Consider the following 14,022-nt stretch of genomic DNA (forward strand, 5'->3'; position numbering starts at 1 on the left):
CTTCCTCTTCCTCTTCCTCTTCCTCTTCCTCTTGAGTTAGGGTATTTCTGTACTTTCGCCAACCTTGTGATATTCCTATATCCAGTTTTGTTATCTGATTGGGCAACTAATTTTCCTCATGAGGTAAAACTGTAGCACTTAAGGACAGCTTGAAATGGATATCACGGACTTGCTAACATGGATAGGACATCTTACTGTGCATGAAGCGTGTCATGAATTGAGGGCGAGAAGCGAATCTAATGAAACTGCCACTCCAGCTGCTTATGGGGACAGACCCAAATTCGAAAGTTGTAAATGTTGTAGTAAATGTTAAGAGAACTACAGTTGCATCAAATAGTACTTCAGTGGTACACAACTCCTTGTTCTGTTCTATGTTCTCGCCATTATATTCATCTGGATGCTTGTAGTGGAGCAGTGACATTTTGCTGTTTCGAAAAGAAATTAAAAAGCTGTTTGGCTTATTGAAACGATTCTAGGTTTTTAACTTCCTGCTCTTGTTCCTTTTTGCCTGGATCTAGGCGATTTAGAGTTGAGGGCATCCGACTTTCTTATTATTGACTTCCACCAGGGAGTCCTGAAGATTCAGGAAACGCAGGACTTGGATGCTGGCGACTATATGTGTGTCGCAACCAATATTGCAGGAAGCGCATCTGGCAAGATAACCCTGGATGTTGGCTGTAAGCATAATGGCTTCAGAATAGACACATGCAAACTGTGCATGATCTAAAATAAACTCATGCTTATCGTTGATTAGTATCATTCACATTGTTTGGCGCCTAATGAGATATGTGTACGAATGGAATGGGGTTTTCCAATCTTGGGTGGGTGGTGGCTTCTAGTTTCTAAGTTCATTAGTATGTCATACTATCATTTATACCACGAGTGTGGGACATTTATGGCTCCACAGGACAGATCCTAATCAGGACCAGCTTTGTGGTCCAAATTTGACAGGTGGTTGGGGCAGTTCAGCTGCCAGTGGCCTGTCATCGCAATCACATCAGGTGCAATTTCATGCGGTACTTCAAGCATGCAAAAAGTACTTTAGTTAAAATGTCCTCTCTGCTGCTCTGTTGACCCTGCTAACCAGTTGGGGGATTTGACCTGGGAGGTAGTTAGGACTACCCAATAAGTTCATGACCAAGCATGGTTTTGAATCAGGGTCTTTCCTGTCCAGTAACATCTCATTCATAGGATCCCACTGAATGGCCCAGCTGTCGCATGTTACGAGATATCAAAGTGGAGTGCTTGGGTCACTCAGCTGTCATTTCAAAATAAATATCGAAGCTCTATGACCGTTACTGATTCTCTGATGTTTATTTCCCTGTATATCCCGCCTCACAGCTCCCCCAGTTTTCACACAAGAGCCCAGTGATGAATCTGTGGATATTGGCTCAAATGTGACATTGGCTTGCTATGTTCATGGGTACCCGGAACCAAAGGTGAAGTGGCAACGAATGGACGGCGCCCTGCTATTCTCAAGGCATCTTGCAGTTAGTTCCATCAGTCAACTCAGAACAGGCGGACTTTCTTTTAACAGTAGGTAGACATATACCTGTATATACATATACCTGTGTGTGTAAAAGGCAAAGAAAAAAATGGTGCATAATATGTAAATCGTTATTTAAGGTAGGGTGCTTCCACATGGCACTTCCACACAGCAGTTTATGGTGGGCTTGGTCACAGTGTCATCGTGATATTGTCTTCCTCAAGAATGCCATCTTATATTATTTTTCCATGTACAGTGGTACCTCTGGTTACGTACTTAATTCGTTCTGGAGGTCCATTCTTAACCTGAAACTGTTCTTAACATGAAGCACCACTTTAGCTAATGGGGCCTCCCACTGCTGCTGCGCTGCCGTCGCACGATTTCTGTTCTCATCCTGAAGCAAAGTTCTTAAGCCAAGGTACTATTTCTGGGTTAGCAGAGTCTGTAACCTGAAGCATATGTAACCCGAGGTACCACTGTAATCTGGATTCACAATTTCCGTGGGAAATCCAATAAGTAACACAATAAAACTCAGAAACATTGCATCTGGATTAAATTCAGAAATGAATATGGGTTAGCGTATTCACCATGAAGTTGTTATAGCAAGTGCCACATTTTCAATTTTTTATTTAAAAAAGGTGCAGGTACTGAATACCCTTGCGTACCTGCAGAAAGAAATACTGTCCAAGCAATGTGCAGTGGCCTTTCTGTTTTGTGGCAACCTCCACCTCTCACTCTATGGAGTGTGGGCTTTAACTACCGTATTTTTCCGTGTATAAGACGACCCCTATTTTGGGGGACTCCAAATTAAGGAATTGGGGGGAGATTGCCCAGAGTTGTTAAGCTTTTTTTTTGGGGGGGGGGGGGTTGCCCACAGCTGTTGAGTTTTTTTTGGGGGGGGGAATTGTCAACAATCGCTCACACACCTGACCGCCACTGCCAATCGCACGCCTCACCAAAGTCATCGACCGTCTGCCCTCTCGCCACAAGCAGCCACCAATCACAAGCCTAATAGATGCAGTACCAGCCAATCACCAACAGGCCTTGCCGCCGCCACCAATCACCTGCCCAATCACCGCTCACAATCTCCTGCTCGCGGGTGCCCCCAATCGCCCGTCCCCCCTTTGCACTATCTGTGTATAAGACAAACCCCAATTTTTAACATTTACTCATAATAAAAAAAACCTCGTCTTATACACGGAAAAATACGGTAGTTGCTGTTTGAAGGGGCTGAGTAGAATTTGGGTGGGTGGGTGGAATCCCCTCGTCTCCCCACTGGGACTAATTAGGTTGGCACTTGGAGGAATGGCTGTCAGGGACTGGACTGAAGAGGAATTGTGGAGACTGTCCCACCTCCTCCAGAGCCACTGTGGTGTAGTGGTTAAGAGTTGTGGACTCGTAATCTGGTGAACCGGGTTCGCTTCCCCGCTCCTCCACATGCAGCTGCTGGGTGACCTTGGGCTAGTCACACTTCTCTGAAGTCTCTCAGCCTCACTCACCTCACAGAGTGTTTGTTGTTGGGGAGGAAAGGAAAGGAGAATGTTAGCCGCTTGGAGACTCCTTCGGGTAGTGATAAAGCGGGATATCAAATCCAAACTCCTCCTCTTCTTCTTCTTCTTCTTCTTCTTCTTCTTCTTCTTCTTCTTCTTCTTCTGCACTTCCTGGAGAAGAGGGAAACTATAGATTTAGAACAGTGGTTTGCAGAATGTCATAGTTCAGAGCCGCAGAGGGCAGAAGCTGGGAAATATTGGGAGGGGAGCAGGAGGTAGAATAAGAAGCACCAGGGGAGAGACACCTGACAGATTCACTCTCTTTGGAAAGCTTACCAGATCCCCCTCCTGGACCAGGCGTGCATTGAGAGTAGTAGAACAGAAAGCTCAGAGGCAGAAAGCACAGATCAACTGACACAAGGCTTTTGTAGAACAGGAGGGACTGAGGGGGTGGGACTTTTCTTGAAGCAACGCCATTATCTAAGAGAGACCACATTCCTTTCTCTCTCTCTGTGAATATTGAATAAACTACTTGGTAAGAACTCTTCTTGTTTATCTGCTTCTTGGCATCCCATTGTGGGAGGGATAGGGTTCCCTGACAGTGGCTGGGATTCATTGCTTGTGGAGCATTGAGTCTGGGTAGGTGAGGAAGTGAGGGAGAAAAAACTATAGACATAATGAGGCATTATTGGGTTAAGGGCACCCTTCAGGGATCTGCCAGTGCTTTATGTGTTTTTTTGGGGGGGACTTGGGGGTGTCACAATGCATGTGATGGGTTTATACCCAAGGCTCATCTAAAAAGGAGGGAGTCGTTTCCTCTCACCTCTTTTCTGGAGACACACAGACTCCCCAGGTGACTGAAGGGATAGTTCCCTAACCAGAGTTAGAAAAAAAATCCTCAGTTGTCTGTACTCTTGAATTTGGTTGCTTTGGTTCAGGGGTAAGCAACCTAAGGCCCAGGGGCCAGATCTGGCCCAATCGCCTTGTAAATCTGGCCCGCGGGGACGGTCTGGGAATCAGTGTGTTTTTACATGAGTAGAACGTGTCCTTTTCTTTAAAATGCATCTCTGGGTTATTTGTGGGGCATAGGAATTCGTTCATCCCCCCCAATAGTCTGGCCCACCACATGGTCTGAGGGACGGTGGGCTGGCCCCTGGCTGAAAATGGTTGCTGACTCCTGTTTGGTTAATTTAGAGTTCCACCATCCTGTTACATTTTTAATAAATATAACCTTTATCCCAAAGCTTGGTCTCCTAAGTCTATGTTGTGGATGATGGGGCAATACAATACTTATGATACATTTGCACTTACTTATGTTTGTATATGAACACATTGGGTTTTTCCTGGAAAGTTAAGTGCTAATTCTGTTTTTGTTTTTTTTTAACCTTTCATATAATTCTAGATTTGTGGGTCAATGACGAGGGGACCTACATCTGTGAAGCTGAAAACCAGTTTGGGAAGATTGTCTCACGGCCAGCTACACTTACTGTCACCGGACTTGGTAATTAACTGAAAATAGGGGATTTGTTATGGTTGGTTTACCTGACTTCAATCCAACTCTCTTACTGTATCCAAAACAGAATAATATTTTTATCCTGGGCCTTTTACATATAGGCTAGGTTCGCATGCAATGCTAAGCTTTGGTTAACGTAAGCCGTGGTTTAAATACCAGTCACCAATCATAGCTTGCAAGTGTGGTTTGTTTGTTGGTAACAAGCCATGGTGCAGCCCCACTGGCCTGTGTTCAGACTATCAAGTAAACCATGGTTTAATAAACCGTGGCTTAACATTACATGCAAACCAGGCCAATGTGGGTTGAATGATGGCTCTGAAACAGCGCACGTGCTAGAATCCACATTTGTGTTAAATCCATATCAGATTTTACTTCTTAGTGATGAGTTGTTGGGAAAGCAGAGCAAAAATAGTGTCCTGTCTAGATTTCCCTCCTGTCATCTCTCTAATGTTGAGGCACTTAACCAGAAAATTCCTGCAAGTGGTTTTTTTTTAACCCCACACACACTTAGATTCAAGTATAGCTTAAATAAAATATCAAGATTAAACAAATACTATATCAAAAAGGTTAGTCCAATTCATAAATTGAATAATGTAGTGCTAAGTAATTACTCAATGTGTTTGCAAGAAAGGTTGGTATAGATGTAGTTGAGCAATCCTTTTCATTCATAATAAATACACACACACACACACACACACACACACACACACACACACAGTGGTACCTTGGTTCCCAAACTTAATCCGTTCCAGAAGTCCGTTCCAAAACCAAAGCGTTCCAAAACCAAGGCACATTTTCCCATAGAAAGTAATGCAGAATGGATTGATACATTCCAGACTATTCAAAACAACCTCTAAAACAGCAATTTAACATGAATTTTACTATCTAACAAAACCATTTATCCATAAAATGAAAGCAATAATCAATGTACTGTACTATAAAATAAAAAAGACAGTATTGTAGATTATTAAAATTAAAATTAAAAAATTTTCTTACCTGCATTGATGATAGTCATTGTTTGGATGTGGGGCTTTTATCCATTTCCACAGTCAGACAATCAATCAATCAGTCAGTCAATCAGTCAGTCAGTCAGTCAGTCAATCAATCAATCAATCAATCAATCAATCAGTAGCTGAACTGGGTTCCAGTCACAAAAACAAGTCACAAAAAAGAAGTAACAAGTCAGAGTCCCATAAAACGAAGAGCAAGCCACAGCCACAAAAACAAAAAAGCCACACAAACAAAAACGCAAAAAATACAAAAAACAAAAGCACCAAATATCACTTCAGAACTTCAATCGGAAACAGAAGGCTTTAATTACGATGGGGGGGGGGCACACAAATTAGCAGTGCAACAGTAAAAACAGAAGGCAGGAAGCTTTAATTACAATGGGGGGATGCAAATTAGCAGCGCAGCAGTAAAAACGGAAGCTCAGGAGCATGTTCGGCTTCTGAGGCAAAGTTCGCAAACCAGAACACTGACTTCTGGGTTTGCGGCATTCAATTTCCAAGTTGTTCAGGAACTGAACTGTTTAAAAACGTGTGTGTGTGTAGTATTTATGCCATGCCCTGCCTACTAACTGAGGATCATGAGGCGTTTCACAATATGGAATAAAAACGGAAGATATCACAACACATTACTGCAAACCTTATCTTGGAATTTGTTATTCCAATATATAACAAACATAATAATAAAAGTTTCAATTTGTTTGTGATCCAGAATAGTTCTTCTTAAAATTAACTAATTTTGAGATAAGTGCTATAGACCAGGATTCTTCTTAAAACACTGTTGGGATTCCTGCCCCGTCTGTAGCAGAGAATTCTTCTTGCATTTTCATGGGAATGAGCACAATTATTGTTTCTTTTTTAAATCTTTGGTACAGTTGCACCTCTAATTGGAATGAGCCCAGCGGCAGCTAATGTTATCGAAGGCCAGCAGCTTACTCTGTCATGTGTGCTGTTGGCAGGGAACCCTATCCCAGAGCGAAAGTGGATTAAAAATAGTATGGCGGTAAGAGCTTCTTTTATTACCAGTCTTTTGCTTACTGGGGCAGAGGGACTATCTCAAAAGGCATAAAATTATAGCAGATTTCGAACTACGGCAACTTCACTTCTGCAGCCAGCTAGGAAAGTCACTGGAAGAGTTCAGATGATTTGCATCATGGTTTAACAGATGGTTAACAGCTTTGAAACAAACCAGGATATTAGGCCAAAGTCCTTCCAAGATCCATTGAACCATTCTTTCCCAGTTCAGAGGAAATGGAAAACTATAGTTCATGGAAGACTTCCTGGCTTGTTTGCTGACTCACACAAAGGGAAAAGTGAAGGAACCTGCATGAACAACCAAAAAGCCTCTTCATATTGTTGCATGCCACTCCAGTCTGTGAGCGGTGCGAGATTGCACGGGTTCCATGTGTTTGTGTTTCCTTTTGGGAATGAGTCACAGCGGAGACTGTGATGTCCTTATTATATATGGTTTATTTACACATATATACAACATTGTATATACAGTGGTGCCCCGCAAGACGAATGCCTCGCAAGACAGAAAACCCACTAGACAAAGGGTTTTCCGTTTTGGAGGTGCTTCGCAAAACGAATTTCCTATGGGTTTGCTTCGCAAGACGAAAATGTCTTGCGAGTTCCTGCAGGAATTTTTTCCTCCCCCCCCCCCTTTCCCAAGCCGTTAAGCCGCTTATCAGCTGATCCGCTAAGCCGCTAAGCCGCTTAACAGCTGATCCGCTAAGCCGCTAAGCTGCTTAACAGCTGATCGCTAAACCGCTTAACAGCTGATCCGCTAAGCCGCTTAACAGCTGATCCGCTAAGCCGCTTATCTTATGATCCGCTAAGCCGCTAAGCCGCTTATCAGCTGATCCGCTAAGCCTGCTAAGCCGCTAATAGCGCTAATCCGCTAAGCCGCTAATGGGCTTGCTTCGCAAGACGAAAAAACCGCAAGACGAAGAGACTCGCGGAACGGATTCTTTTCGTCTTGCGAGGCACCACTGTACAACACGGGTGGCACTGTGGTCTAAACCACTGAGCCTCTTGGGCTTGCTGATCAGAAGGTCAGCAGTTCAAATCCCTGTGACGGAGTGAGCTGCCATTGCTCTGTCCCAGCTCCTGCTAACCTAGCAGTTCAAAAGCACACCAGTGCAAGTAGATAAATAGGTACCACTGCAGCGGGAAGGCAAATGGCATTTCTGTGCACTCTAGTTTCTGTCACAGTGTCCCGTTGCGCCAGAAGCGGTTTAGTGATGTTGGCCACATGACCCGGAAAGCTGTCTGTGGACAAACGCTGGCTCCTTCGGCCTGAAAGCAAGATGAGCACCACAACCTCATAGTCGTCTTTGACTGGACTTAACCGTCCAGGGGTCCTTTACCTTTTACCTTTTTTGTGTTTCCTTTTGGGAATGAGTCACAATGGAGACTGTGATGTCCTTATTATATATGGGTTATTTACACTTATATACAACCTGAGCCTGCGATGGAGGGGCTCACAGCATCAACACCCCAAGTGTTGAGATGGGATTCAATTGTGATTTTCAGATGTAAAGGGGGAAAAATGTTTGTGGGAGGTGAGGCTCAGTTGGTACCTGTCTCCACTGTTCAGCCATTCCAGGCAGAAGTTGTTATAAGAATTTTAAGGTCTCAAATATAGAATAGGTAAAGGTAAAGGGACCCCTGACCATTAGATCCAATCGTGGCCGACTCTGGGGTTGCGGCGCTCATCTCGCTTTACTGGCCGAGGGAGCCGGCGTACAGCTTCCGGGTCATGTGGCCAGCATGACTAAGCTGCTTCTGGCAAACCAGAGCAGCACACGGAAACGGCGTTTACCTTCCCACCAGAGCGGTACGTATTTATCTACAGTGGTGCCCCGCAAGACAAATGCCTCGCAAGACAGAAAACCCGCTAGACGAAAGGGTTTTCCGTTTTGGAGGTGCTTCGCAAAACGAATTTCCTATGGGCTTGCTTCGCAAGACGAAAATGTCTTGCGAGTTCCTGCAGGGTTTTTTTCCTCCCCCCCCCTTTTCCCCAAGCCGCTAAGCCGCTTACCAGCTGATCCGCTAAGCCGCTAAGCCGCTTAACAGCTGATCGCTAAGCCGCTTATCAGCTGATCCGCTAAGCTGCTTAACAGCTGATCCGCTAAGCCGCTAAGCCGCTAAGCCGCTTATCAGCTGATCCGCTAAGCTGCTAAGCCGCTTAATAGCTGATCGCTAAGGCGCTTATCAGCTGATCCGCTAAGCCGCTTATCAGCTGATCCGCTAAGCCCGCTAAGCCGCTAATAGCGCTAATCCGCTAAGCCGCTAATGGGCTTGCTTCGCAAGATGAAAAAACCGCAAGACGAAGAGACTCACGGAACGGATTCTTTTCGTCTTGCGAGGCACCACTGTACTTGCACTTTGACGTGCTTTCGAACTGCTAGGTTGGCAGGAGAATAAAATATAGAATAAATATTCATAAATGCACACATATCTAAATATATGAACCATGTGTCTGAAATAGTATGGGAGAGCAATCCTGAAGCCATTTTGTCTCTCCCAGTGACCTCAAATATTCCTCTGCAGTAAGGGAGGCAAATGGGGAAAGCCTTCCCATTGTCTTTTTGCTGGCAAATCCTGTCTTTAGGGCATATTTGTGTATGAATAAGGTGAGCCTGTGACCTGGATTCAGCAACTAAAGTATTAACCATGACCAAAGAATGGCCAGGCTGCTCATGTAATGCAACCAGTGACCATTATCAGGTATTCTGGCAGGCAGGATTTCTGCTGTAGACCACCTCCTTCTGTGATGTATGTATGATGTTTTGGGGGGTGGTCTTGGGCTACAGGGTGGGCAATTTCAAGAATCTATAAGGACTTGTGCACCATTGTTCAGGGTTTCCCTCCCTCCTGCGTGCAGCGAGTGGAGACCCTGTTGCAACAGTTCTTGAATAAAGATTAGGCCACTTTGCTTCTCAATAGAGTTTTTGCAACAGAGTGCTCCCCTCACACGCAGGAAAGGAGGAGGACCCAGAAAAATGGCATGCAAGGCCTTATAAAGACTTTTGAAATTCCCCTCCTGTAGATCAAGACCACCCCCAGAAACATCATACATACATCACAGAAGGGGTGTAACCTAAGACCACCCCTCAGATACATCACACCTACATCACAGAAAAGGCGGTCTAAAACAGAACATTTGAATGTTGTTTATCTCCTGTCTGGCAGGTTACTTGATTGGATTTCCTGGGGAGCCTGGTCATTCTTTTGTAGTGATAAATACTTAGAACTAATTCAGCCAGCTAGCCCTGGTGATCATCTAATGTTTATTGGATGGATTTCCCCCCTAAATTGATTTTTGAATTCTGAATTTATTGTTATTCACATTTTATACTGTATTTTATGCTGTTTTTTGTTGCATCAATTAAGTGTTTTAAATTTGTTGTTAGCCGTCCTGAGCCTGGTTTTCTGAACCGGGAAGGACGGGGTATTATTAATAATAATAATAATAATAAAGGTAAAGGTACCCCTGCCCGTACGGGCCAGTCTTGACAGACTCTGGGGTTGTGCGCCCATCTCACTCAAGAGGCCGGGGGCCAGCGCTGTCTGAAGACACTTCCGGGTCACGTGGCCAGCGTGACAAGCTGCATCTGGCGAGCCAGCGCAGCACACGGAACACTGTTTACCTTCCCGCCAGTAAGCGGTCCCTATTTATCTACTTGCACCCGGGGGTGCTTTCGAACTGCTAGGTTGGCAGGCGCTGGGACCGAGCAGCGGGAGCGCACCCTGCCGCGGGGATTCGAACCGCCGACCTTTCGATCGGCAAACCCTAGGCGCTGAGGCTTTTACCCACAGCGCCACCCCCGGCCTAATAATAATAATAATAATAATAATAATAATAATAACAACAACAACAACAACAACAACAACATGTGTGTATGTAAAAGGCTGGGACGCAGGTGGTGCTGTGGGCTAAACCACAGAGCCTAAGGCTTACTGATCAAAAGGTCAGTGGTTCAAATCCCCGCAACGGGGTGAGCTCCCGTTGCTCTGTCCCTGCTCCTGCCAACCTAGCAGTTCGAAAGCACGTCGAAGTGCAAGTAGATCAATAGGTACCGCTCCGCCGGGAAGGTAAACAGTGTTTCCGTGTGCTGCTCTGGTTCGCCAGAAGCGGCTTAGTCCTGCTGGCCACATGACCCAGAAGCTGTACGCCGGCTCCCTCGGCCAATAAAGCGAGATGAGCGCTGCAACCCCAGAGTCGGCCACGACTGGGCCTAATGGTCAGGGGTCCCTTTACCTTTATGTAACAGGCTGTTGGTGTCCCTTGAGAGCAAAGTGCTGCAAAGAATAGCTATGTACAGGATTTTCGGCCGCTGTTGTTCTCTTTGGCATGTGTCGCTGATATGTTTCCCATGCCCATGTCTTGCCCTCGCAGCATAGCTTCTTCCCCTCCCCTCCATGTTTCTCAGAGAGAGCTGTTAATCCCCTTGGAAGACAGAACTTAACCTCCTCTAGTTACTAAGTAGGTGTCAAATTCTGCACTCCAAGTGAAAAGCTCACAGAGGATTCTATTTAGGTGGAATTTGAAAATGCTGGAGAGAATAAAGTCTGCTGGGGACGACTTGGAAATTCCATTTCCCTCCCGCTTTGAGGTCTTGCACTGTGACTTGAGATATTCGCTATTGTCCCTATTGCAGCAAATAAAAAATATGATGCCTTTTTTCCAGACCACACTCAGGGACACCATTTATGGTTGCAAGGATATGTTTGAAAGTATGGGAGGAATGCTTGGTTGAAATCTCAGAGGATAGTCAAGTAGTGGAGTTTGCCTTTGCCTCTCCCCATCACTAGTGAAATCAAAATACAGTGGTATCTCGGGTTAAGAACTTAATTCATTCCAGAGGTCCCTTCTTAACATGATACGGTTCTTAACCTGAGGCGTGCTTTAGCTAATGGGGCCTCCTACTGCCGCTGCGCCTTGCACGCGATTTCTGTTCTTATCCTGGGGCAATGTTCTTAGCCTGGAGCAACCACTTCCTGGTTAGCAGTTGTAACCTGAAACGTCTGTAACCTGAGGAACCCCTGTAATGCAAAAATCGCTGCCCGTGTCGTGGAATTCGGCATGCTTTGGGGCAGTATTTTGATTTTATTCCCATTTTTTAAACAAAACTTGGGATTTATTCCCAAGCTAAAATCTAGAAGATTTGGTCTTTTGCTCCAGAATAAAATCTGGTCTGATTTCCCCTTCCCAGGTGGTCCAGAATCCCTATATCAGTGTTCGTAGTGATGGGAGTCTTCACCTTGAAAGGGTTCGGCCGCAGGATGCTGGAGAGTACACCTGTATGGCAAGCAACGTGGCTGGGACAAACAACAAAACGACTGCAGTCAGCGTCTTTGGTGAGAAAAATGTCCAGCATTTCCCTAGGCTTTTAATGCCCTAGAAAATTTTGAGCACGCGATTGCGTTGCACATAAAAACATATACAGGTCGTCATAACCCACCTAGTAATTTTCTTTTTCCGAACCCATTAATGTCAAGGGGCTTGCATGCTCTCTTCTCTAAATGCTGTGTTAGTAAGTGGCATAAAAATAGGGGGCTGGGCGCCTCTTTGTTTGCAAAATCCCCCCTTTACCCAACTCTGGACTTTCGTTCCCTCAGTTGCATCTCTCTCCGCTTGCAGTTCTGCTTGTTTTCTTCCATTGTATGAAGAGACAAATTGATCTCAAAATGACAAGAGGTTTGGGAGTGAGGGAAAAGGTACCGCTTTGCTCCCCCCCCAATATAAAATTGTAGCCCCCCCTTTTGTGGAAAGCACTGCGTTCAAGCAAATTTCTGTTTTGGGTGAAAAGCTGTCTCTGCTTCCAACATTAGGTGTTGTGGCTACATCTTACCTCAGGAGGCCTCAGTACATGTCTGCGTGCATAGATCATGCTAACATGTGTTGTACAAGGCCACCCCTTTTATGCCCTTCTGTCATAATTATGGAAAATTTACATAATTATAAAAAAATCAGCTTCATGTTCTGTGTGCTCTGAACCCATTTTCTGCATTTCCACTTCCTTTTTTATGAAATCATTTTTATTTGATTTTACAAATATAAATGTATAACCATACCAAATGCACATCGATATAAAGCGATTTCTCTGAATCTTGAGACTTCCCCCCATTCCCTCAATGGGTCCTATTGTCAACATTTTCAACTGCATATTATTTCGTAATCTATATTTTATATCTCTCCATATTTTCCGTAGTATTTGTTACATTACAAGTGAGATTAAAATCCTGCTAATGTTTTCATCTGCTTCCAGTGGTCTCCTAAATCAATTATAAACTTTCCCCATTCTTTCTTGAATTTCTTGTCTTCTTGGTCCCTGAGCTTTCCAGTCAGTTTTGTCATTTCAGCAAAGTCCAACATATATTTCCACTTCCAAGTAGGTCTAATTAATATCTCTTACATGCTCACCATTTTGTGGGTCTGTATGGCTAAGGAACTCTGCTGTAGTATTCTGAAGATAACAGCCAGATCCCAGCGGATCACAAGGTGAATAAAATTCACCATTCATGCAGATATACATGTAGATATATAAATCTTCATGACTCGTGCTAATAAGTCAAAGAAGCCTCCCATATACAGAAGAGTCCATCTCTTTCAGTTTGCATTTTCCTGTCCTAGAATCCATTGTGTGTACTTGCTTGTGCAAGAAGAGCAGCTGTTTGACCTGTGGAAGAGGATCTCCGGATCCCAGCCAAGATCTATTGGCAGATTTGAAAGACGGTCCAGTTATAGAGTGGTCTGGGCAGCAGAGCATGTGAACAAAACTGGCATGACCTTTTAAGGAACCAGGGGTGGCGCTGTGGGTTAAACCACAGAGCCTAGGACTTGCTGATCAGAAGGTCGGCGGTTCGAATCCCCGTGATGGAGTGAGCTCCCGTTGCTCAGTCCCTGCTCCTGCCCACCTAGCAGTTTGAAAGCATGTCAAAGTGCAAGTAGATAAATAGGTACCACTCCAGCAGGAAGGTAAACGGTGTTTCCGTGTGCTGCTCTGGTTCGCCAGAAGCGGCTTAGTCATGCTGACCACATGACCCGGAAGCTGTATGCCGGCTCCCTCGGCCAATAAAGCGAGATGAGCGCCGCATCCCCAGAGTCGGCCACGACTGGACCTAATGGTCAGGGGTCCCTTTACCTTATAAGAACCATCACTACCACCACATGGCATCCAAAAAGTATATTTTTTTTCACTGCGCAAATGTTTTCAAGCAATGATGGTTTTTGCAGACTTGCTTGCTTTATGAACAAACCAGAGACGTAAGTGGGAGTTCTCCAAATGTTGTCTAAGAGGCTACATAATGGATAAAACAAGCGGTATCCAGAGGGAGCTGGCATTTGGTAGAAATTATACATTTGGAAAAAGAACGATGTATCTCGTTTTTTAATGCTACCAAGAGGAACATGCCTGTTTGCAGAAGACAAGACAGAGGATTTGTTTTGTAAGAATCCTTCTGTGTCTCAGTGGCTTCAACTTTGTGTGAGGTCGTGGCTGTTGTCTTCTTCATGAG

General features: G+C 44.7%; 1 protein-coding gene across 3 annotated transcripts in view; it reads left to right on the top strand.

The window, feature by feature from the left end:
* HMCN1 (hemicentin 1) overlaps positions 1 to 14,022 on the top strand; it is a 314,549-nt gene that overhangs the window by 113,422 nt on the left and 187,105 nt on the right. For all 3 annotated transcript variants that reach the window (XM_077928329.1, XM_077928326.1, XM_077928327.1), the window contains exons 15-19: positions 519 to 677; positions 1,342 to 1,536; positions 4,379 to 4,477; positions 6,372 to 6,499; positions 11,718 to 11,862. In XM_077928329.1, the coding sequence (XP_077784455.1) occupies positions 519 to 677; positions 1,342 to 1,536; positions 4,379 to 4,477; positions 6,372 to 6,499; positions 11,718 to 11,862 (726 nt within the window). The remainder of the gene's footprint in view (positions 1 to 518; positions 678 to 1,341; positions 1,537 to 4,378; positions 4,478 to 6,371; positions 6,500 to 11,717; positions 11,863 to 14,022) is intronic.

This window comes from Podarcis muralis, chromosome 5 (genome assembly GCF_964188315.1).
Source record: "Podarcis muralis chromosome 5, rPodMur119.hap1.1, whole genome shotgun sequence".
Taxonomy (NCBI): Eukaryota; Metazoa; Chordata; class Lepidosauria; order Squamata; family Lacertidae; genus Podarcis; species Podarcis muralis.